The sequence below is a fragment of the Anastrepha ludens genome, chromosome 6 (genome assembly GCF_028408465.1).
Source record: "Anastrepha ludens isolate Willacy chromosome 6, idAnaLude1.1, whole genome shotgun sequence".
Lineage (NCBI taxonomy): Eukaryota > Metazoa > Arthropoda > Insecta > Diptera > Tephritidae > Anastrepha > Anastrepha ludens.
In genome coordinates this window covers 39360683-39385826 of record NC_071502.1, presented here as the reverse complement: position 1 = coordinate 39385826, position 25144 = coordinate 39360683, and the positions used below count along the sequence as shown (strand labels likewise).

Here is a 25144-nt window from a genome sequence, read left to right as displayed (position 1 = left end):
TACGCTAATCACTTTATATAGGCATTCGTGTGCGCATAATTAAGTCACTTCGTCTGTTTACAATATTCGCAAAATTGTTCATGGCAAATGTTTTTCGATAATTTTTAGTACATAAAAATATAGTTCATTGTATAGCAAAAACCTTATAAATCAAAGATATGAAATATTATAAAAAATTTAAAAAAAATTCATAAAATTATCATTAAAACGTTCACCATTTTAATCAGAATTTTTAGAACTCTTTTGACAATGCAGTTTTATAACCTATTCAATTGCAGTATAATAAAGTGTAAGTTTGATCTCGCTGAATAATGGCGTTAATTCATACTTCTTTCGAAAATGTGATTTATATGAAAGCAAATTTTTACAAATATTTTAAAATTATAACAATTTAAAAAAGGTAGTACTGGAAGTGCTTCGCCGATGTAAAGCTTTCTAATATAATTTTTCACTTACAACAAAAATGAAAAAAAAAACTTGTATGTACTGCAAATGTTACAGGATTCGGCACTCGCAGTGTAACCAATTAAAAAGCCATAAATTTAGTTTGGAAAATTACTTTTAGTGAATTCAAAGTAAAAAGTGTGTGAAAATAATACAATATTAAGGATCAATTTACTTTTGTTCGATATGACCACCTTTTGCCTTGACGATGGCCTTGAGACGGTCCCGAAACGAATCGCTAGTTGCCTGAATGTGACTTGCATGGCTTTTTTCAGCACCTCGAGACTGGTGAATCTTGTAGCTCGGACTTTGCTCTCCAATAAGGTTCAAAATGAATTATAAATCGAATTCGCGTCTGGTGAAGTTGAGAGCCACTGTGTAAACGTTTTTTAAGTTCGGAACGTTTTTTAGCCATTCTTGGTTCACTCGAGCTTTGTAAGATGGTTGAAACGACGATGGTCTTCCACTGAAGTTTTTGTCTGCCCACGGCTTCAAAGCAACCTCCAGAATACTTTGCCTATAAATTTTCGCATTTACCTTGATGCCGGGTTCGATGAAAATGATTGGAGAGCGCCCATCTGCGGTTACAGTGGCCCAAACCATTTCCTGTGGCGGGTGCTGCCTCCTGGGGGCCAATCGATATCCCAAATTCTCATATGAACATCGGTCACATAAAACCCTATTGTTTTGGGAGTTTACGAATTGCTCAATTTGAAAAATTTTCTCCTCAGAAAACACAATGTTCGGAAAGTGACCGCTTTCGGTCAAGCGAAGCAACTCCTTTGTTCTCTCAAGTCTGACTTGTGGCTGCTTTGGTGTGAGATCATGCGCCTTTTGGATATTGTAAGGTTTGACTTTGAGATCATTTTTCAGTATGCGGCGATCAGATATTTTTAGTTCTGAATTAGTTTTGAATCATATCACATCACGTTGCAGTATTTTGATGACCACCTCCATGACGTTTCGCGATGCTACCAGTATCATTGTAACGAGTAATCGTGCGATAAACAAAAAAGTCATTTACTTTAAAGTGCTCGTACTAACGAACAATCGCTGGTTGTGATTTTCCAGCCAAATATAATGCAATCACGCTATTACGTTTGAAATCCATTACTGATTTTTTTTTTCGCGTTTACTCTTGGCAAAATGCTTCCGCGCACTTATAAACAATACTCTGGACTGTCATTTAGCCAACTAACAGACAGCTGATGCGAGTGGTCTGAAGTTGATTACATGTCGAAAGCCGGACCCTGTAAATAAAGATGTTGACCTCTATGTTTCTTTTTAGTTGACTTCTTATAATAAGCCTGCGTCATTTGCGAATCTAAGTCAGTCCTGAAGCTCAAACCCCAAGAGACATTCTAACTTCTCATATTTTGGAGCTCCTAGGCATTTCATTCGGGTTCTAGCTGATTCAGGTCAAAAACATAGAAGGTGTTCTAGAGTTTCCCTCTCTTCCAGTTCATTGCAGGATCTGCAGCTATCATTGTTTACGACTCCTATCTTGTATGCGTATGCCGCTATCAAATTGTGGCCTGTCAGTATACCTACGATAGTTCTGCTTTCCTTTTTAGACAGGGCTGATACGACTGTGATGCAGTTAGTTGTGAACACATGATTTTAATTTTGTACTACCCTAGTAAATATTTGTGTGAATTTTGTTAAAACTTAAAATTTTGTTCTTTATTTTCACGCGATTGTACGAAGTTTTTGAAAACTCTAAAGTGGTTCTTAAAGCTTTCTCGGTCACCTTGCGTTTGTTGCCGGTTTTTTTATTTTGTCTCAAACGGTACATTTTAAGTTATCCTACAGGCCTATAGTATATCGTCGTAGTCATCTCGGGCGATCAAAATTAATGTGATGTACATATCTCCTCTCTTTGGTGCCCCTCCAAATCTCGGCATCTATAGCTCACATACAAATAAACAAGCCAACATTCAACTCTGCCGCTTTACATCTAAGAGGGTTTGACCTCAGAATTTTCCATTGTATGTAAACATAAAATTTAATAATACTGCCATAGAGTACACAATTTACAAAATATTAGCATAATTTATATTTGCGCTAAGCAAACATTTTGTGTGGAAAAGAAGCACGTATAAAATTCATATTGGCGAGACAAAAATGTAATATTAATATAGAACAACAAAAACAATAGCTATGCAAATACACCCATTGAAAGTAGTTGTGTGAGAGTGTTTGTCGCGCCACTCGAAAGCACCGTTGTGTCTGTTACTAGGCAACATTGGTATGAATGTTATAAACCACTGCAGCTTACCAGCCGGTCCACTGTCGTGCCACCAACCAACCCTACTCATCCCTTAGCGTCAATTTGAAATTAAGTGGCGACTCTGGTATATAGGTTGAATTTACTTTATACACTAATTCGCCGGAATTGTACTCCACTTTGTATTTTCGAAATATCTGCAAATAAATGAAATGGTACGTATGAAATAAGCGAAACTATGGTAAAAGCAAATGCATATGTAGGTATGTGTAGGCACACAATTTGGCAAAATTTGCAATTTATTAGGAAATTCTCATATTTTCGTGTGGGGGGACTTTGCCAGTGTTGATGATGGGTACGTAGGTGCACTTGTTTAAAATGCGTGCTTTGCTGAGCGACACAAAAGGCGACAGCCACTTCGCTGTCACTCACTTAGTGCAAAATACGTACATATGTATGTATGTATATCTGACTCACCTTTGCCAACAGCATATTCAATTCGATCTCGGCAAAGCGACGGCCCACACACATGCGACGGCCATAGCCAAACGGCAAGCTGACGAAGGGATGAATTTTTCGACCGACATGTGGACATTGCGCACCTATGTAATGTAATGAAAGTGCATGGCATGAATAAATTTCTACAAAGGCATTGCGTCGTACGCGAATTTTGCTGCTATACTCGTTTTTTTTTTTTTTTTTTTTTTTTTTTTTTTTTTTATTTATAAATTTATTCTGTTTACAGAAAATTATTTTTGTTTTTGTTTTCGTTTTTAAATATTCTGTGAGGCTACTCTTTACTGTGTCAATTGGAATTGACACATGCCTTGGCATGGCCTAGCCTGCAATCGTATGAAAAATGGTATGCTAACTTACTCGCTTCGCTTTGCTTCATCCAACGTTCAGGCAGAAATCGTTTCGGTTCTGGAAAATATGCGGGATCATTGGACACTACCAGATGCGGGAATATGACATGTGTCTGTGAAAAGAAAAGAGATGTGAAGAATTAAACAAAATTTGGAATTTCTCTTATATACAGTAAAACCTCAATATAACGAACTTCAAGGAGAGGAACAATACCAGCTGCTTTCGATTCACCAACCACCACTAAAACAAAGAATTTCCTTCTTTGCTTTCATATAGAGGTTTCTTATTTAATTGTAATAATTTATTTTACGAAAAAATCAGTTCAAAAATGACACTATTCCAAATGCCAACACATGTGCCTAAAGGCAGGTATAAAGAAGATAAAGATACAGATAGAGATAGAAAGGGAGGCAGAGATAGAGATGGAGATAGAAATAGAGACAAAGATAGGGATAAAGGAAAGGGATAGGGATGGAGATGGAGGCAGAGATGGAGACAGAGAGAAATATAAAGATAAAGATAGAAATGGCGATATAGATGGAGGTGGAGATGGAGGTGAAGATAGAGATGAAGATGGATATAGCGATAGAGATAGAAATAGAGAGAGAGATAGGGATAGGAATATGGATAGGGATAGGGATAGGATAGAGATAGAGTTCAAAATAGAGATAGATATAGAAACGGAGAAGGAGAAAGAAATAGGGATAGAGATGGGCAGATATAAACAAAGATGAAGGTGGAGATAGGCACAGAGATAGAGATGATGTAAGAGATAGAGGTAGGGATAGGGGTAAGGATAGGGATAGGGATAGGATAGAGTTAAAAATAGAGATAGATAAGGAAACGGAGATGGAGAAAGGAGTAGGGATAGAGATAGGCAGATATAAACAAAGATGGAGATGAACATGAAGATGGATATAGGGAGATATAGATGGAGAAAGAGATAGAGAAAGAGATGGGATAGGGATAGGGATAGGGATAGGGATAGGGATAGGGATAGGGATAGAGATAGAGATAGAGATAGAGATAGAGATAGAGATAGAGATAGAGATAGAGATAGAGATAGAGATAGAGATAGGGATAGGGATAGGGATAGGGATAGGGATAGGGATAGAGATAGAGATAGAGATAGGGATAGGGATAGAGATAGGGATAGGGATAGGGATAGGGATAGGGATAGGAATAGGGATAGGAATAGAGAAGGAAAGGGCGTTAGGGATAGGGATAGTGGCAAAGATTGAGATGGAGATGTAGATAGAGTTAAAAATAGAGATAGATATAGAAATGGATATGAGGGAAGGAAAAGGGATATACACAGAGAGATATAACATAAAGACAAAGATGGAGGTGGAGATGAAGATGCAAATAGGGATAGAGATAGAGATAGATACGGATATAAATATAAAGATAAAAATAGATATGGAGATGTAGGTCGAGGTCGAGTTAGAAATGGGGATAGATATAAAGGTAGAAATAGAGATAAAGATAACGATAGGGGTAAAGGTGTGATTAAGATAAAGTTAGAGCAAAAAAGACAAATAACAATATAGAAATAGAGAGGTAAATATAAGGCATAGAGATAAAGAAGGACAACTATTTACAACGGTTGTTGCCATTGGTCGAACTTTCGGCCGCATGCGATACTAGTATTTCCTCCGAAGTCCGTCCGCCATATACTTACACCTTTGGGTATGTGATAGCCAGCAATGACGGCATCTGTTTGTAAACTTCTTCCATTCGCAATGACGACCGGATACATTCTGGAAACAAAAATAAAAATAAAATTCATGTAATTATCCTTAACAAAAATTATGAATTCATGTGTATAGTATAAAAATATCACACCTCAAGGTCTCCTTTATGCAGGCTCTCAAGTAAGGGATTTGCTCCAAAGCGTTTTGATCGATTTCCGCTTCACGCGTTGGAAACACTTTTCGTAATTCTTCGAAAAGTTTTTGCTGTTTCTCGGGATTTTTAGCCAACTGATAAATGGTTGAGGAGACAGCCACCGAGGTCTTTGAAGAGAAAAAAAAAATTGAAAATTGAAAAAAAAAATGAAAAAATTTAATAAAATACACAAAATGAAAACGAATTTAATGAAATTACTAAAACAACATACAGATAAAATTTGACGTTAAATCGAAATAATTATACCCAAGACATACTTACATGCGTCCGTTTACACTTTGAGCACAAAAAAAACATACAACTTTTCACAAAATTTTTAACTTTTTAATTAAAATTTTAGAGTATGCAGTTTTAAAATCGTGTGAATTTTGATGCAAGATTGTAATGGCTCAAAAACCGCACATTATTTTAAAAGAAATCCCCCAACAGTCTCAGCAGGAAAAAGTGTTAAAAAAATAATGCGATTTTTGAGCGACTAGAAACTTTTACAAAAATTTAATGGGATATAAAATATCATACCTAAAGACTGATAAAAAAAAACTGATATTTTAATAAAATAAATTTTTTTTTTTACTCTAGGTTTGAAACTTGGATTTTTATGGTTTTTATAATAGCGGAGCTAAATATAGAAAATGTGTCTTAAAATACCATAGCCTGCAGTTTTTACGACCATTTTTTATATAGTAGGTAATGGTTCTAATAGAGGGCGAAGAGTCCTCGTGATTGGGTTTTTACGAAAAGAAATTGAAATACGAAAATCCTCCTAATCACCTGTTCCACATTCATGGCACAATAAAACTATTTCACAGATTAACGACGAAAATCAGGGATGCGTATTTTGAAAAGTGCTTCTTACCAAGTACAATTTTAGTTTCGAGGAGTCAATCCCAATGTGTTATGACTTTCACAAAGTCATTAAGTCACCCCCGTATGTCCTAAAGAAAGTATTCAATGTTACCTCAAAAGTCGTCCCAGATACTTAAGAATGTTATTACTTGGTGGCTTTCTGATTAATTTGTTTATGTGACAGATGCACACAACTCAACCGTCTTCGAAATATTCGATTAAAAAAGTATATATTTTTTTGCTTCTATAGTGGACATAGTTTGAAGTGCTCGATTTTCTTCTATTTGTAGTTAAAGGTATGTTAATTAATAAAAATCACGAATAAAATTTGATAATTAAAAATGGCTGCCTGATACGGAGTTTGGAACTTACACATTTTCCCTAAATGCTCCGTAATCACATCATTAAAAAATAACTACAAGGTGGCGCAAAATTAGTCACCCTATCGAAAGGTTGTAATTCTAATAATATTTGCAAATAGCGTCGTACATCAATTATATTTGACATTTGTGAACTATACAGCTGCAGTATAAAAACAGCAAGCAATAGTGCGCTTAAAGGTCAAAATAAAAATTTCCATCACTTTTTTTTTGTTTAGTAAAATCGTTTTTCCAAAATTTATGATTAGCTCATCAGATTTTACTTACGCTACCCTAGACTTCAGAATAGAGTTTAAGCTAAAGTTCCCCCCGCGAAAGAAATGGGATTTTAATTCAGTAGTCAAAGAGAATGCAACTGCACTTTACACTGACGGATCCAATATGGACAGTGGCGTCGGCGCGGGTGTACATTCGAAGGGCCTCGAAACTCCAAGTCTTTTCGCCTGGGAAATTGGAATAGTACTTTTCCAGCAGAAGTTCTCGGAATAAGAGAAGTATGCATTTTTTTCAGATAGTCAAACAGCCATCTTAGCTTTAAAGTCACCTACAACCAATTCAAAAATCGTCAGACAATGCAAAGAAAAACTTGATACTTTAGTGCACTTTAGGAACATAGAAGAAAATGAGAAAGCTAATGAATTGGCAAGACAGGGGCATCCTATAACGAGTTCGATGCTGTAGAAATAGGCTTTCCCCAAGGCGTGTGCAAAAGGGAGATCTTTTCGCTATTCCAGAAGTAGACCGTTGACAAGAGGACTAACACGGATACCTGTAAAATAACTAAACAAACGTGGCCCAATTTTAACAAATCCAGAACCGAAAAATATCTGTCGTTCGGAGTCGACTTGAAACTGTAGGTCCCTCCATTTGTGGAAGAACATCAAGACGCACACCACAAATAGGAGGAGAAGCTCGGTCAAACACCCAAAAATGGTGTACGCGCCAATTATATATATATATATATATATATAGAACTGACGAGTTGTTAAGAAAGCCACGAACAGACATAATCAGAATTGCGTCAACAATAACCGACCAATTGGAAGAGCAGAAAGAAAGAAATTGCTGGAAATAAAATTGACAATATAGGCAGATTTATAGTCGAATCAATATGGTTCGATTTATAAAAAGGAGTGGTGTATCAAAATGGCATATTTTGGCCTAATCAGATCTAGGCTGTGTTACTCAGACAACACCACCACCACCACCATCATGATTAACTTTGCGCCACCTTGTATATATTCTCACCGTATCCACGCCGACCAAGAACAAATCCAACGCCAATACTGCTGCCAATTTACGATTTCCCGTTTTGCGCACAATGCGTCCCACAATCGAATCGGTCGTAGCATTTTGCATCCCTGCCGCAGCATCAGCCCGATCCATTGCGCGGCTAATGTTTCTCATGCAGATTCTAGAAAGTAGAAAATACAAATTTTAAATTTAATAAAAGCAACTATGCAAAATAATTAGCTTGCAAATAGTATCATTATTTTACTATTCTAATTAATTATCTCAAAATCCGGATTTACGCCTATCCATCCATTACAAAACTCACTCTGTAAACTGATCCAGCGCCTTTACAAAACAGCGATACGCCTTCGTTGGATAAAAACGCCACAATGGCATTCGCAATTCCAGTTGTGGCACAGCCCAGAAGAAGGTATTTATGGCATTTATAATTTGTTGCGACTCTTTACTGCCGTCTGGTGATAAGCAGCCAAGGCGTGTATCCAATGCCACGCGTCCCACAGCTGACAAGTAGCACATAAAGAGAAATATTTCCGTTTATTATGCGCACACGTATTTATATACAACCTCCAATTCACACATACACCCACACACGTACGTATATATGTGTGCGCATGTAAATGTCCTTTTAGTCATATTACTTTTACTATCATTTATACTCACATTCCAACGCCCATTTGTGTAGTTCATGTAGAAAATTTTCAGGCAGCTCATCATTTTCATTGCGCATTTCATGTACTCTGTAATTTATAATAAGCAACAACATCATTATGGTGATATAACACTCAACGCATTTCTTCTGTTTCACTTGTGACAATTCAGTAAACATTAGCATTGAAAAAAGAAAATTAAGAAATTATCAAAATGTTTTTTGTGCTAATGTATGTCATGCATGTATGTATGTACGTTAAATTGTTTGTGTGAAAACTCTACCTTTGCATAAATTCGCTGGCGATTTCATTAAGTGACGGCACATACTGCTTTGCTGTTTGTGGCTGTAGTAGTATTTGTTGTACCTCTTGTCGGAACAGCGCCCAGTTTCTGCCATGTCTAGAAAATTACAAATACATTACATTACATTTACACGATTCTTCACCAAATGAGTGTGTATATGTGTTTGTACATCAAAACTTTTAACAGCGAATTGTAATCTCCTCTCTGTTCGCTCTTTAACACTTACACACCAATGAGTCCAGCGATGTCACCGAAGAAATCGTGTCGCAATTTCCCTTTGTAATGTTTGAGTGAAGGCATTGAGGGTCTGTGAGTGTGAAAAGCGAAATATGCAATACAAAAATTAATTTTCAGTATAATTGTACTTGTACGAGGGCGGTTTGATATATCAGCGAGTTTTTAAATTTACCTAATAGTAGCATTAAATTTAAGACTGCTGCTATCGACTACAAATAAAATCAACTATGAAACAAAAATTGTAAAATTTTGAGCAAACTGCGTCATTTAATTTGTATTTTACAGTTATTCAGAGCAGACAAGCTCTTGAGTTTCGAACGAAAATGGAAGAACGTGAATTACATTTGCTCATTAAGCTTTATTTTTTGCGTAAAAAAGTCATCGCCTCTGCGCTATCAATTTGTATGGTTAAGAAGTGGGGTTTGTACGGTTATGAATCCGTTGCGAGCGTATCAGCACAACTGACGCAGGTCGGCCAAAAGATGTCATCACGTCAGAAGCCGTCGATAAAATCTATAGAATGGTATTGAAAGGTAGCAGAATCGAAGTGAGTTAGCTGAAGCTGGTGTCCGCAAATCAACTGAGCGTGTGCATCACATTTTATATGAATATTTGGACATGAAGAAGTTATACACGCGACGGGTGCCACGATTGCTCACACTCGACCATAAGCGCAACCGTGTGACTAGTTCTAAGGAGTCTTTAGCCGTGGACAAAACATGGATCCATCACCACAAACCCCAGCCAAAGGAACAATCAAGACAGGGTTTTCTTCGGGTGGACATGCCCTAAAGAAATTCTACGTGGGTCTGTCGGCGAACAAAGTCATGGCAAACGTTTTTTATGATGCACGCGGTGTTATCTACATAGATTATCTTGAAAAGGATAAAACCATCGCCGGCGGCAAATGTGTACTCCAACCTTTGGATAGATTCTTATCTAACCAGAATCGACGCTGAAGGTGCTCCGCACGACACTAATCACCTCCTTACGAATTAGGATTTGAACTATCCGTTCGACTACCAGACTACTGCAGAGTCTATTAGGCAGAAGTTCTAGTTATAAAAGAAGTGGCTACGTATCTAAATACGTATGCCTTAACAAAAACTGCAATAAATATTTTCTCGGATAGCTAGGCGGTCATTAAATCTATGAATACGGCTATACTAAGATCAAAGATTACACAGGAATGCCGGGCAGTCCTAAATGATACTAGTGTTGTATTCAAGGCCATCCTCATTTGGGTTCCCGGTCATAAAGACATTGAGGGAAATTGTAAAGCCGCTGAGCTAGCCAGGAAAGGTACTACTTTTCTCGTGCAAACTAATAATGAAAAACAACAGTATCCAAGAAGCCAATAGGTAATGTAGAGATGAAGACACATGTGTAACAGCTAGACTACTGTGGCCACAAATAAATAAGAAAAATACAAAAGAACTGCTTAGCCTTTCAAGGGAGGATATCTCGAAGTTCGTGGCTTGTAACATATAATCGGTCATTGACTATTTGGCAGGTATTTCTTGAGACTAGTAGTTTTTTTCCATGAATATTGTAGAAGTTGTAGAGATGAGGAAGAGAAAGAGAAAGAAAAAGTTGAGCACTTCCTCTGCAATTGTCCAGCCTTAGCTAATATCAGAGCAGGTTTTCTAAGTAGATACTTTTTGAATTCTCTTACGGAACTGCCCGGCGTGGAGATTGAACCAATCCTGCGCTACTATAAGAGCCACAAAATGGTTTCATGAACATGAATAAATGAGGTGCCCGTGTCACTCAGTGGTATCACAATGGACCTTGTAATGTCTAAGTGAGTTGGTCGTACAGATAGTATGGTCGTAACCTAATCACCTCCTCATGTGCCCCCTCACTTATCTAACACCTCTTTCCTTATGGATCGATCCCGTCAAAACAGTATGTTTCCTGGGTATACCGTTAGCTGAGATGACGATGTCGACCGGTGACTGTAGAGTTTGCTAAACTGCTACAACAACAACAACGAATTACTTTATTCTAACAAAAGTAGATAGAAGTTCCATTCTGCGGTTTTCTTTATAACGATTTTTTTTTATTTTCCAATCGAATCGTTATAAAGAGGTTTTACTGTGCTATTATCTAGATGCGTTCACAAAAAGTGCTGATAGCTCAAATACACAGAAAAAAGAAATAAAACTCTTAAGTTGAAATCGAAAGTGCGAATTCGCACCAAAGCCGTTGGGTTGTGAAAATCAATAAAAAGAAATAGGCGTACACCAAAAAATCAAATAGAAGGTGTTAAATATTTAGGTACACATGCAATACACATCGCTCGTTTGCTGGAAGAACATCATAACTCGAAAAATCGAAAACTCGAGCAATGCGGCCCTAAAGATTTCAATTTACTATGCCTGCCTAAGTAAAAGTACAGACCTTCATAAATTCTAATGAGAGAGATACTGTTAGGGGATAACGCCATGAATTTTTTTACATATCATAAAAGCCAAGTTGGTGGTCATTTATACAGATGTGTTCAAAATAATAGAAGTGCGACCAGTTTTGTGTTTTTTTATGAAAGTACAGTGCACAAGAAAAAAAAATCATATAACTCAAACCTGCAAACTTCGTATAAAATTTACAAGAATTTAACAAATTTCGAAAAACAAAAAATACATACATCAAAATTTCCAACTTTTTCTTTTGAAATCAAATGCTGGATATGCAGTTTTATAGTCCCTTTAATATTATTATAGCAAAGTGCAAGTTAAAGTGGGTCGAAAGTTTCGTTTTTTTTTTTTGACAATTTTTTCGGTGGGGTGTTGCGAATTTTTCCATATAAAAGCCTTCCTTCATATGGAAAAAATTCCTCAACAGCGGATGCAAACAAATGGTCAAAAATCAAAGCGATTTTGAGTGACTTGAAACTTACTATTTTTTAAAGGGGCTGTAAAACTGCATGTCGTGAAGTATTTTGAAGATTCTGATTAAAAAGTTGAAAATTTTAAGGATAATTTGCGAAAAAAAGTTAAAACCTAGTAATTTGTGGCGCTTCTATCATTTTGAGCGCAGGTGGGCATACTTGCATAAACATGTTTTTTTTTTTGTAACGACGTTATTTCAGCAAAGGAGCGTAGGGAATGTACTAGTAAAAATAGTGAATTTCGCCATTAAATTTCGCAGTCGCAAAAGTAGGCTCGCATTGCGTAAAAAGGAACTGATAACTGACATAGCAAAAAATTGAAAGGCGCACAAGTTCATGTGCCATAAAAATAAAAAAAAACTAATAATAATAAATAAATACATTTGTATGCCTTCATAGCGTAATGAGGTCACACACAGCGCCTATGACTCGCGGAACGATATTCGAAATGCTTAGTTTACAATGTCTGCGTCAAGTTTTCTTTCACAAATCATAAAAAAAACAATAAAAACAAAAACAAACAAAAAATAAATATTTATAGGCCAAAGTATGTATAAACCCCGGCTTTGTATATGCAACTTTAATATTGTATCTACCCAAATTCGGCTCGTCTTAACAGCTTCAAGTTGCGATCTGTCAACAGACTTTGCCTGGGTAACGAACGTGCAAATGTGAACGTCGCCTGTGATATTCACCCGCCATTAATGCGCAACGCTTTTTTACATATTCGGCCAACACGCCTGCCGGGCCAGTGCTTCCTATCAAGATTTACGATTCTAACACAACTTCATTCACCGGATAGTTGGCACCAGCACCGGCACCGGTAAAGAAAATTACGCACAAGCCAATGCCGCTCGATTATCGTTACTAAAAAAAGTTTCACACGCACGCAATTATGTAAATGTGTGAATGTGTGTTTGCTCATATATATGACTGTAGGTATGTATAGTGCATGAGTGGTTACGACTGCATGTAAGCCAACAGAAGCTTGAATGCGGTAATTCTTTATAAATATGTATGTACGAGTATGTTTGTGTTGCTCTTTTTGCTTTTAATGTTTTATTATTAGTTTTTTTTTTTCTTTTAATTTTTGTGACTTTCTTTAATTACTTTTTTCGCTGTATCACGCATAGCTCGTGGCGCATTGCATACCTGCTCAGTCTGTTTCGAGATGCGCGTCTGCTAATGCTGCCTTAGATGGAGTGAAAAAGGCGTCAATGGAATTCAAAGTGTGGCGTCATAACAATCAGATGTAGGCTATTTATGAAACGATTACTGTTTTTGTAGGCTTTTATGATGTTTACGTTCAAGCAAGGGGCGCTGAAGTGTGGTTGAATGTCAAGTATTTTATGGCAGACATTTCTTAAAAAAATATTTTGCTTCGTTTATTGATAGAGCTAAATGCCTTGAAGCTGAAATAAAAGAAGTACTCTAAAAATGATAAGTAATTTGAATCCAATTGAAAACAATACCAAAATAGGCATTACAGTACAAAGTAAGTGCCTTTATCAGAGTTTTCATAGCTTAACAAATCTTTAAATTTTTCGCTGGTCCTCCTTACTGAAAAGGGTAGTCTTCAGGCGCATTCACGGTTCATGTCCGGTTAAATTTTGATTTACTCGCAAGACTTTTTGGTCGGAGAGAGTGATCTAGTACGGCACTGTGTTGGCAATTTTTTTTTCAAAAACTGTAAATTTCAAAAAAAAAACAAAAACAAATCGCAACTTTAGGCCAACAAAGAGATTTTGGAAAATGAAGGTTTCTAATTTTATTTAAAAAAAAAACAATAAACAATTCATTAAAAAAAAAAACATAAACAGTTTCAATTATACAAAAACAGTTTTATGAACTGAAATTTTTAAATTAAATGACATTTTGTTTTAATGAAATTCAGTTCAGTTTTTTATTATTTTTCCTAAATTGCTATTTTAATTTCTATATGAAAATTAGAACAATCAGAACTATTTTGGTTATTTTTTTTAATTTTTTCTTCTTAAAATACCAGAGAATGCGGCGTTTTCTAAGTTGAGTTAGAAATTTTTTATTGTATTTAAAAAAAATTCAAAAATTAAAATTATTTAAATTTATTCGTTGAAAGCTGAAATTCGGAAAAACTGAAAATTGCATGTAAAGTTAAATTATCAAACTGAAATTTCCTATTACGGTGGTCGCCGTAGCCGATTAGGTTGGTGCGTGACTACCATTCGAAATTAAGAGAAAACGTACGTTGGAATCTCGGTGCAACACCAAAATTAAGGAAAAGTTTTTTCTAATAGCTGTCGCCCCTCGGCAGGCAATGGCAAACCTCCCTGAAAAAGCTCCTCATGAAAAATATCTGCCGTTCGGAATCGGGTTCAAACTGTAGGTCCCTAGATTTGTGGAATAACATCAAGACGCGCACCACAAATTAAAATTAATAAAAAAGTTGTTTAAAGCATTTATTAATCAATAATATATTTTCCTTCATTATTTACAATGTCTTCCCAACGTTTAGGCAAATTTTTAATTCCCTGCTCAAAAAATTTTTTGTTCTTGGAGCCAAAATACGCTTCGATATCCCTTTTTATAGCTTCTTTTGAGGAGTAGTTCTTGTTACTCATATGGGATTGAAGTCCACGAAAAAGGTGATAATCCCAAGGTGCAATATCCGGAGAGTATGATGGATGCGGCATTAGCTCCCATCCGAGCTCGTTCAGCTTGCCTAATGTTTGCCTTGCGGTATTCGGTCTTGCGTTGTCGTGGTGAAACAAAACTTTACGTCTATTCACTAAAGACAGTCGATTTTTGTTAAGTACTTCATTCAGGTTTGATATCTGATCGGAATAATAATCAGCAGTTATCGTCTGGATTGGTTCCAGAAGTTCATAATAAACAATACTGGCCATATTCCACCAAATAGACTGGAGAATCTTCTTGGGGTGAAGGCCATCTCTAGGGGTCGGTCCTAGTGTTTCATCTTTATCTAATCATTGGCGTTTGCGAATAGGATTATTGTAAAGAACCCATTTTTCTTCACCAGTATCGATACGGTTAAAAAAACTTTAATTTTCAAGCCGTTACAGCAGCTGAGAACACACATTGACTCTGAAGGTTGGAAGGTTGACATTGAAGGTTGGCGACGGAAAGTCTATGCGGAACCCATTCTCCCAGCTTTGAAACCTTTCCCAACTGTACCAGGTGCCAGTGAACTGTTCCATGCGATGAATTACATAGAAAAAAGCTAATGGCAATCTTAATCATCAAGTCGTTCGAACAAAAAAACAGAATCAAATTCAACCGAAAGTGAACAAACAGTTTTCAGCGTGTAAAATTACCAAAAAAAATTGAACGGATCCGAACGGTGAATCCGCCTTTGTGAAAGATTAGGCCTCTTCGATTCGCCAAGCGTTAGCAAGTAGCGAATATGGTAGATGAAGCAACTGGTGTAAAGAAACATAGCTGGGTAGCGCTGGAAAAGAGCTGCCAAAAATTACATTTGCTTGTGAAAATAGTTGGTTAGTTAGACCAGTTTTATGAGGTATAACCGTACTCGCTAGCGGCGAAATTTTGTCGATAATTTTGTGTTGCTTTCACATGCAAATTTTTCGTCAAGTGAACAGAGCCCAGAGATAGCGAGCAAAATGACGAATGGAAGACGAATATTAAAAGACTCTATAAAACACAGGGGGAATAATTAAAGGCTCGCTAGGAACGTAATTCATGAGTCGAAACGCCATTTTGGTAGTAATCACCTGTTATTCTGCCACTCTCTATTATTTATTGACAAAAAGTAATGTAAACAGTAAGAAAATCTAACGATTAGACCGTACATAAAGCAGTGACAGCTTGAAACGGACCACAACAAAATAAACTTTCACCTTCAGCCAATTCGAAATTATTTATACACCTTCAATTTTCTATAGAGTAACCGCATGAATACCTTGGCAATTGTTTGCTTCTTAATACTTAATGAACCAGGCCCGTATATTCTTTGCAAAAACATATTTCTATCTCCGCTCAGGAGAACGTGTTTATGTAAGATCAAATTTTTGCTCTTGCTGTTGGGTCTATGGATAAATGCAATTTACGGCAATCAATTTTTAATTAAATGTCTAATTATGTTTGTGCATGAAAACAAAGAGGAAACTCATCGATAACAGTAGAAAATCTCTAGAGAGTGCGTGCAAAGGACACACACCTATACATATGTACATGTTATGCATACATACATACGAGTATGCCTATGGTGCACTCTTAACTTAATTGGTCGCTATGACTGCTATATTCATACACATGCGCATATCTTTTCTGATAGACATTCTGTTGAAACGTCTGGTGACATACATATCTATGCTTATGTGACTTTGCAACACAGGAATCTTTGAAAATGCACTTAATATTCAAAAGCAATAGATAGGCAAATCGGCGTAGAAGTGATGACGGTGACATGTTCGACGAATACACAATTTTACCATTTAATAAATTTCGGGCATGTACAGTGGTGATTAAATAATAGCAGTTGAACATAATATATTACCACTATTTATTAATTTTTTATTTAGCTTTAACTAATTTTCATAAAAACACAGCTCAAAACTATATAAATAAAGCATTCAATCTTGTGCAAAATTGAACAAAAACAAATTAAAAATATTATTATCGAAATTGCAAAGTGTTTATTCAGAATTAAAAAAAAAATTAGTACACAGGTATACAGTTTAGGTTAGGTTAGGATAAATGGCTGCTCTAGCGATGGGCCCACTTGAACAAATATTCAAAATTCGTCCGTTGTGATACCATACAGGGGGAAAGGGGGAAAGGAAAAGAAAAAGAACCAGATAGAAGAGTGTGATATTTAAACCCGCAATATCCGCAGGTGTAGCGAAAAAGTGAGAGTGCATGGCAGCTGCGAAGAAGGTGTTGAGATGATTCCACCCCGTCCTCCAGACAGCTTCTGCAGAAAGGACTTCAAGCAATCCCATGTCGCACCGCATGGACACCTAACGAACAATTTCCGGTAAGGATACCTACCAAATTCGAGAGCTTTGGCTTTGTTAGTCTTAGAACTTGCCTCGAACGCCCCCGATCTACCCGTGGCCAGAACGATCTCGCGACTTTGCACCGTTGCGCACTAGTCCACCGCTTACTGAGTTGACGCGAGGCCCATCTTTGCAGGAGCAGATCACAGGTTCTCAAGGGAACCCCAATCCTCTCATTTTGCGATGATCTCTATGTCCCATGTCTAGCTAGCTCATCAGCCCAGCAGTTGCCCTCTATGCCGCTGTGGCCGAGAGCCCAAATGAGCCTAATATTGAAGTATTTCATATTTCCCGACTAATTTCGAACACACAAACAACGAGCCCAAGGCCGCAATTGCGGTTTAGCTGTCTGAGTAGATATTTACATCCTTTACAGTAATTACAGAAGTAAGCAACCAATCCACTGCTTCCTTAATTGCGGTACCTCCGCTTGGAAAATACTACAGTGGTCCGAAAGCCTAAGTTTTAGTTTGATTGGGAGCTCCTCGCAGAATACTTCCTCACCAACTTTTCCGTCCATCTTCGAGCCAATCCGCAAACAAAGTATGCAGTTTTATAGCCCATTAAATTTTAGTATAATACCATACTGTGCATTTTTTAAAGACTCTAAATTCTCGTTGATTTTTCATAATTTTTTTCGACCAACGTTGCGCTTTTACTGCGTTTGTCGAATGTAAAACATTTTTATTTTATTTTTAAAGTTAATAGGCTAAAAAGCTACGAACCCAATTTTCTTTTTAATTTTAATTTTTTTTAATTCTTATGAAAATTGAAAACTACAAAAGAAGAGTAGTAAAAAGTGTCCAAAATGTCGTGAAGATGTCCGGTGAATCAAAAAAGTTGGCACAGCGATTTTTACAACATTCGCAATGATTTTCATGCCAATTTTCTTTCGTTAATTTTATTTAAAAATGTAGCTCATACTACAACGAAATCAGTATATTTTAATGTTTCGAAGGTTATACTTAAAAAAAATGCAGGAAATGTTCTACAAAATTTCGAACTATTTAATGGAGATTTTTAATTTTTATTCTTTCTGGTATGCGATTTTATAGCTCATTTAAATCCAGTGTTTCAAAGTGCAAATTGCTGAACATCCTCGTTGGTTTCCAAAACTTTGAATGCGGACTGTCTTTGCATTTCATTCCCTTAAGTCGTTATTTGGAAAAATACGTGCAAGATCAAAGAAAAAAATAAAAATTCTTAATAAAAACTTCGGAATTCTGATGAAAATTTTACGCATTTTGGACGAAGTTTGAAACCTCAAATTATACGGCCTTTCTGCTACTAATAATAATAATTGGCAATCAAATATTATATTTCACAGAGCAGGCAGTGGTTTTCGCGCTCGGTTGTTTAAAAGTGCTATATGAGAATTCGGCAAGATGCCAATACCAAAAATTTTCCTGTCACTGAGTCAAGGCAGGTCTGAGCGCAAAGCCCTAATAGCCACGTGTATGCATACTCTTATATAGAATTTTGCTTAAGTTTTAGAAATGCATTTTTTTTATATATTTGAAGCACTCTTTTTAAATCCATTCAAAGTTCCTTCTGAGGTTCCGGCACAAAGCCAGAAAAGATTTTATGTGTGTAATATATTCATTACCTGTGTGGCATGGCTTCCTCTTTTTTAAAAATATTTCTAATTTCATCGCCATCGTAGATGAACAACAAATCCGGATGTCCTATGAGGCCACCAACTTTAACAATTTTGCCGTAATTAATGTGTAGCTCCTTCATAACCTTATCCAAATCCTGTATGCGATATTGACCTGAAACAAATGGGAAAATATTTTCGATTTATGGTTAAGTATTTGCGCTCTACCTACCGACTAGCGGTGCAAAACGCCATGAATTGCCCAACACTGGCATGCCCCAGGGGCCTGGTACGGCTGAGTAAGGACGTGCATTTGTGCCAGGAATACTATAAAGGAACAATTTTTGTAAAATTAAAAGCAAATATTTTTTGTGTTTTTTGATTTTTTTTGACATATATTTACATACCTCGTCGGTTTCTCCTCGGCCACGTGTGCTGCTGTTGCTGGTGCACTCGCCCTTGATGGTGGCGCATGCGTTAGCGCCTCTGGCAAGGTCACTGCATTTGGTATTGCCGTTGCGGCAGCCGAAAAAGAAGTACGCTTCACAAGCGCTGTTGCTGTTTTACGTAGATGAGTCATGCCGCTTTCACAGCTCCAAGAGGCTGGTTGATTTTTTATTATTTATGTTTTTGCTGGTAATGAAAAATGAGAGCAAAAGGGATTTATAAATCTTTAATCTACAGAGAATTTAACAAACAAAAAATTTGAGTGCCAACACAAGTGGATACGGTTTGCTGTTTGCAATAATATTTGGTTGCTATGGACATATACATAAATGGCTCAATTGTTTAAGTCTACTTTAGATCAATACCATCCAAACCGCCCCAAACAGTCACACTCACAGTCCAATAACTCTTGGATTTTCTGAGCCCCAGATCCGACAATTTTGCTTGTTGACGAAGCCGCCGAGGTGGAAATGGGACTCATCACTCAAGATGATTTTTCGATGGAATTCCGGATTATTTTCATGCATTTCAACGACCCAATCAGCCGGCTTGAGATCTTGTGCTAACTGGACTTTATAAGCCTTAAGACCCAAATCTTTATGCAAAATACGGTGTAATGACGTTTGTGGAATGCCTAATTCCAACGAACGACGAGGAATGAACAAACCTGGGTTTTCTTCAACACTTTCGGCTACAACAGCAATATTTTCGGGTGTTCTTGAGCGACTTGCAAGGTTTTATTCTTCACATCACTAACTTGTCCTAACAGCTCGAATTTTTTCACCAATTTCTGTATTGCGGTCCAACAAGGTGCTTCACGATGACCCAAAAATGTTCGAGTTTTACGAACCGTCTCTGCCAAATTTTCACCATTTTCATAGTGAATTTTAATAATTTCAATGCCTTGTTTTAGCATGTATCGTCCATTTTTATTAATGGCGTAGTTTCTACTTGTCAAATATCATAAAAAGACAGCTTCAAAAGTGACATCTACCGAAATAGCGGGTTATTCAAAATAACACCTGTTATTGGAAAACCCTTAATGAGAATGTGGGCAAGGTGGTCAAATGAACTGGGCATATATGTACATACATACATGACATAACTCGAAAAAAGTGGGAAAACCATGTTTTTGACTATTTCCTATAAATATATTAATAATATAAAATTGGCCCTTACATCCTCTGTGGCTGGTAATCAATATCCCGCTGTCAAGAGAAATCTTTCACAAGGAACAGAGGTTAATATATATATATATATATATATATATGTATATAATTGGCGCGTACACCCTTTTTGGGTGTTTGGCCGAGCTCCTCCTCCTATTTGTGGTGAGCGTCTTGATGTTGTTCCACAAATGGAGGGACCTGAGGAGCTTTTTCATGGCAGAAATGCAGTCGGAGGCTTGCCATTGCCTGCCGAGGGGCGACCGCTATTAGAAAAATGTTTTTCTTAATTTTGGTGTTTTCGCCGAGATTCGAACCTACGTTATCTCTGTAAATTCCAAATGGTAGTCACTCACCAATCCATTCGGCTACGGCGGACGCTGCAGCGGTTAATACGACAATTAAATAAGCAAGTGAAATTTTATAAAGTGACGGAAAATAAGGTTTAATTTTTTCAAATTTGGTACAAGGAGGCGAATAATCACGCTATCGAAAGATTTATAATTTTTGCAAATGTCGTCATACCTCAATCAAATTTGACTCTTGTAAAGTAGACAGCTGCAGTATACAAATAGGAAAGAAATGGAGTGCGTAAAGGTCAAAATAAAGGCTTACATCACTCAAAAACAAAATTGGATGATTAATTTTGTGTACCATAAACACACTCAGTTTCTATGTGTAAGCCATATTAGTGCTGTTTACAAAGGATTTAAGAATTCATCTCTGGCAAAAATGGAATTGGACGGTCAATAATTTCGTGCGATTATTTTTCACAATTTTCGACATTATGCAAACTGGTACAATGAATTTCACAATTCAAGTAGCGGCTCACTTCATCATTATTACGATTAACCTTTTTGGAGTAGTCTATAAAAACCTCGCTCTCTCAAAAGTCATACTTTTCTACTGCAAAATCGCAAAGTCGCAACTTCTCAAAATAAATTATACGCAGAAGTTACAAGGAAAGAAAACTCGAAAAAATAATGGCTGCTTGAAATTTACATGGCCTACTTTGACATGAAAGAATAATAGTTATAGCGCTGCCAAATATCAAATACTGCAAAAAAGTATGAATACCAAGTAGCAAACTCGAAAACAGCATCGATTAAAGAATTACCTGCTTTGGAGAAAAATTATTCAGTATTTACTTGCAAGTACAAACATCGAGTAATCTCCAAATGCAATAAAATGTTTTTTTTGTTATCTTCCTCAAGTTAATCTTTGTAACTTTACCGTCTTTATTATATTTATCAATTTTTTCATTAGCTTAATAAATTTGTAATCACTCATATCGTGCAAATATTTATTTGGCAATCTACGCTTAAACAAACACACACGTCTAAAAAATTCGATACATAAATATTATACTTATATGTACATATATTTGGTTTCAAGTATCATTAATATCGCCTAAACAGCTATTTGTCAACATCATCAGCATTTTCATCATCACCACCATTTGTACATCTCCATCTCCTGCAACTGCAATTGTTGACAACACCCATTTGCACTAGACTTCATAATGGCGAAAACTCACTTTTACGCTCTGCATTATATACTTGTGCAACTACATACATACATGTATACATATGCTAAGTAGTTTGTTGTCACTACAAAATATTAAAATGAAATTTTATATGCCAACTTTATACAAATGCAACAACAACACTTAGCCCATACATAGTTGGTAGTAGTAAATGAAACTAACTTTATGTAAAAATTGCGTTATAAAGTTGTGTTTATTTTCTCTAACCTTGGCTACCATGCGCCCTATGCTGAATAATGTTTCTTTAGTTGGCGTTACTGGTGGCGGTGATTCACCTTTTGTTTACAGAATAAAACTTAGTAGATTATTTGCAAAAGAACTTAGAACATTGGCGAGCAAAAGTTCTCTGGGGGGGTCAATGTAATCAACTAGCTGCGGTTAAGCGGGTGTAAAAAAATATATTAGAATAAATATTTATTGCTTTTTTTAGTTTTTTGCATTAAAAATTATTATACAAGGTGGCGCAAAATAATCGCCCTATCAAAAGATTTATAATTTTTGCAAATGGCATACTTGGCACAGGTGACTTAGACTGCTGCAGCATACACACAGACAAGCAATGGAACACTTTAAGGTCAAAAGTTATTTATTGTATTGTATTATGAAATAAGTTGTAAATTTAATGGTTGCTTGGTTGAAGTGGTGATTCATACAGAATCCAACTAGCGCTTCCGCGCCATTTTGTTACCACATCTTGCTACCAACTTGTTTAGCGGTTATTTACAGTATGACGATAGCCAGTCTAAGAGGTTTAAGAACCTTTTTAGGTTGTTGACATCTAAGCCAGACAGTTGTTTGAGACTCTCGACCAATGGTTTGTCCAAGATTGCCATTCTCTCCTTCTTCTTCCTTGTTTACAACTGTGACAGTGTGTGTTTTTAGGGATGCCCATTTTAGCTGATTATTCCCCCATAGACCAAAAGCCAGTTATGACCGTCCCGTCGTTTCATGTTTTTGAACTTTGCCGTTGTTTGAGATTGTAGGTGGGCCATAACGTTTTTTATTTACAATCCGCAATTCGGAGTTGGAAGTAGAAGGAAATCTCTGCACAATGTTATCGAAAAACAAAGGCTAGATTGACATAAAAAGTACTGGTGGCCGAATTGCAAGAAAAACCATATCACACCAAAATTCAATATACAGAATTTTCGAAGTGTTAACCCTGAAATATGCGCTTATTATGACGGTGAACGTTGAAAAAACATTTTCAATGTTCGAGAGTATGTGCCTTGAAGGGCCCTTACACCCTTTATTTGGCGTTTGGCCGAAGTCCTTCTGCAATTGGTGGTGTGCATCTTGATGTTTTTCCACAAATGGAGCGACCTACAGTTTCAAGCCGACTCCGAACGGCAGATATTTTTTATGGATATTTTTTATGATATTTCTGCTTTTTCATGGCAGAAATACAATCGGAGATTTGATATTGCCTGCCGAGGGCGACCATTGTCAAAAAAACTTGTTTCTATCTTTCTATTCTTTCTAACAGAGCTTCGAACCTGGGCACTTCCGAATGGTAGTCGGCGCATCAACCCATTCGGCTATGGCGGCCACCGTACGGACACTGATTTCTCTTCGAAAATTTAGAACAAATATATGTATACAACAATTATTTGAATTATAAAATTTTTCCTTATAAATTAAATTATTTGTTTTGAGACTTAACAGAGTTTTTTTGTTATTTTTATGTTACTCGTATTAGAATATGCAATGAAATAAAATACAAAGCATTTTTGCTACAAATATTTTTTCAAATATATTTTGCAGTGCCAAATTCGGTGCTAAAAATGCATATTTTCTAGCAATTTTTTTGGTTGCCCTAATAATAAATATCCGAACATTTTTTTCTTTTTTTCCAATTTCCTAAAGAGCAGTCTCGCAGTGGCATCCATACTTTTTAGTTTCACAGGTTTCCAAACATTTTTTCAAGTTTGAAATACTCGACATTTTTACAATCTCTGCAAAATTTTTAATTTATCTCAATTTTGCGTTTACGGAATTACTCCTTCAACTGAACATTTCAAAAAATGTATTGCCCTAAATGGTTCTTATGCCACAAATGATTCGTTCCGCGCTTTTCTTGCAACACCAAGGCTCTTAACATTTTTGTTTTTGCTGTCTTAAATCTCGCTTTTTCTGCGCGTCTTGGGCACGCATAGCTATAGCTAAATTTCTGTTATTTATCTACATACATAGATTCAGAAATGTCGAACATTCGAATGTCGAACAGGCACCACACTTGGCGGTGGTTCCTTACCTTGGCTTGAAGTGACACCAGCATATTTCCAGTTTTTTTTTAATTATTCTTTTTTGTTTTGCTCTGCCTCAATTCTTTTATTGCATTCGTTCAAGTATAACAATGTTGATATCAAAAGAATTGCAACGACTTAACAACAAAGAACAAAACCAAAAACAAAGAAAAACGAAACAACAACAACGATTGTTGCTAATGTTTTCACACTTGAATGCACCGACGGTGGAGGCACTCAGCAAATGCCTTATTTGTTTGACTGTGGAATTGGTAGTGAGTAAAATTTGGAATACTACAACAAGCACTTTAGCAACAATTACAACAACAACAGTAAAAACTGCAATATTTTTGGTAAATTACACTTTGCCAAATTGCAACACGAAATTGGATTTTTAGATAGCAAATTTTTATAGTGTTGGAGATATCACTGCATTAATCCAATGTATGGACCCAAAAAAAAACATCGCCACAGCTAGTTGCACGTTAGGTAAGCATGTGGCACGCAAACTCGAACGTAGCAATAAGTTACCGAAAGTGGGATCCAAATACTTGTTTCACGAAACGCGCGCACAAAACTAAACTTCGTCGTAGCTTTTCATGCAGTCTTATATGAAATTCAGAAAAACCAGACCATGTTAACAATGCCCGGCTGATGTGATTTGTTGTTATTAGCCACATTAAACTCAGCTCAAGCAAGGTTCCACTTGTACGAGTGCAGCTGCTGTTCGAAGTTACATATGTTGCGAGCGTTTTCATTGAGCAATCCAACTAAGCACCAACAATAGCGCAAGACGTGAGCTGGATGGTAGGTGGGCTTAGGGTGCGTGCTCGTCATTTGCTTGAAGATAAGCTTTGTTGTGTGCGCATCTTCGGCAACTTAAAACTCAGTCGTGCATTTCACACATTTTCCGTTTCCTCTCGAATACACCTTTCATGTCTCTCACGCGTATTGCTACATTTCTGAGGGCTTGTAGTTGCTAAAAAAGTATAAGTGTATGAAATAAATGTTTCGATGGCGCGTCGTAGATGGCGCGCCTCTTGCTCGTCATTGTCATTTATTGAAATAAATACGAGTATATGTATGTATAAACGCATAAAAACGGGGGGAAATTGATTTT

The 25144-nt window shown here is 36.6% G+C and overlaps 2 protein-coding genes across 4 annotated transcripts in view; one reads left to right on the top strand and one right to left on the bottom strand.

Annotated features, from left to right (window-relative positions):
* Positions 1-25144, top strand: part of LOC128868357 (G protein alpha o subunit) — a 110696-nt gene that overhangs the window by 62582 nt on the left and 22970 nt on the right. The gene's annotated exons all lie outside the window — the stretch shown is intronic.
* LOC128868356 (probable cytochrome P450 49a1) lies at positions 1556-24592 on the bottom strand. Of its 2 annotated transcripts, none has more exons than XM_054110349.1 (14): positions 24556-24592; positions 19027-19252; positions 18852-18946; positions 18629-18794; positions 9104-9184; positions 8857-8973; positions 8587-8663; positions 8231-8426; positions 7921-8086; positions 5384-5553; positions 5220-5298; positions 3548-3650; positions 3149-3273; positions 1556-2868 (listed from the first exon to the last, which is right to left on the bottom strand). In XM_054110349.1, exons 2-14 carry the CDS (start codon positions 19197-19199, stop codon positions 2755-2757), a joined length of 1662 nt encoding a protein of 553 aa, XP_053966324.1. In that variant the 5' UTR covers positions 19200-19252; positions 24556-24592; the 3' UTR covers positions 1556-2754. The 2 variants fall into 2 exon arrangements, with proteins under 2 accessions (XP_053966324.1, XP_053966323.1); XM_054110348.1 differs by having other exon boundaries at positions 24033-24586.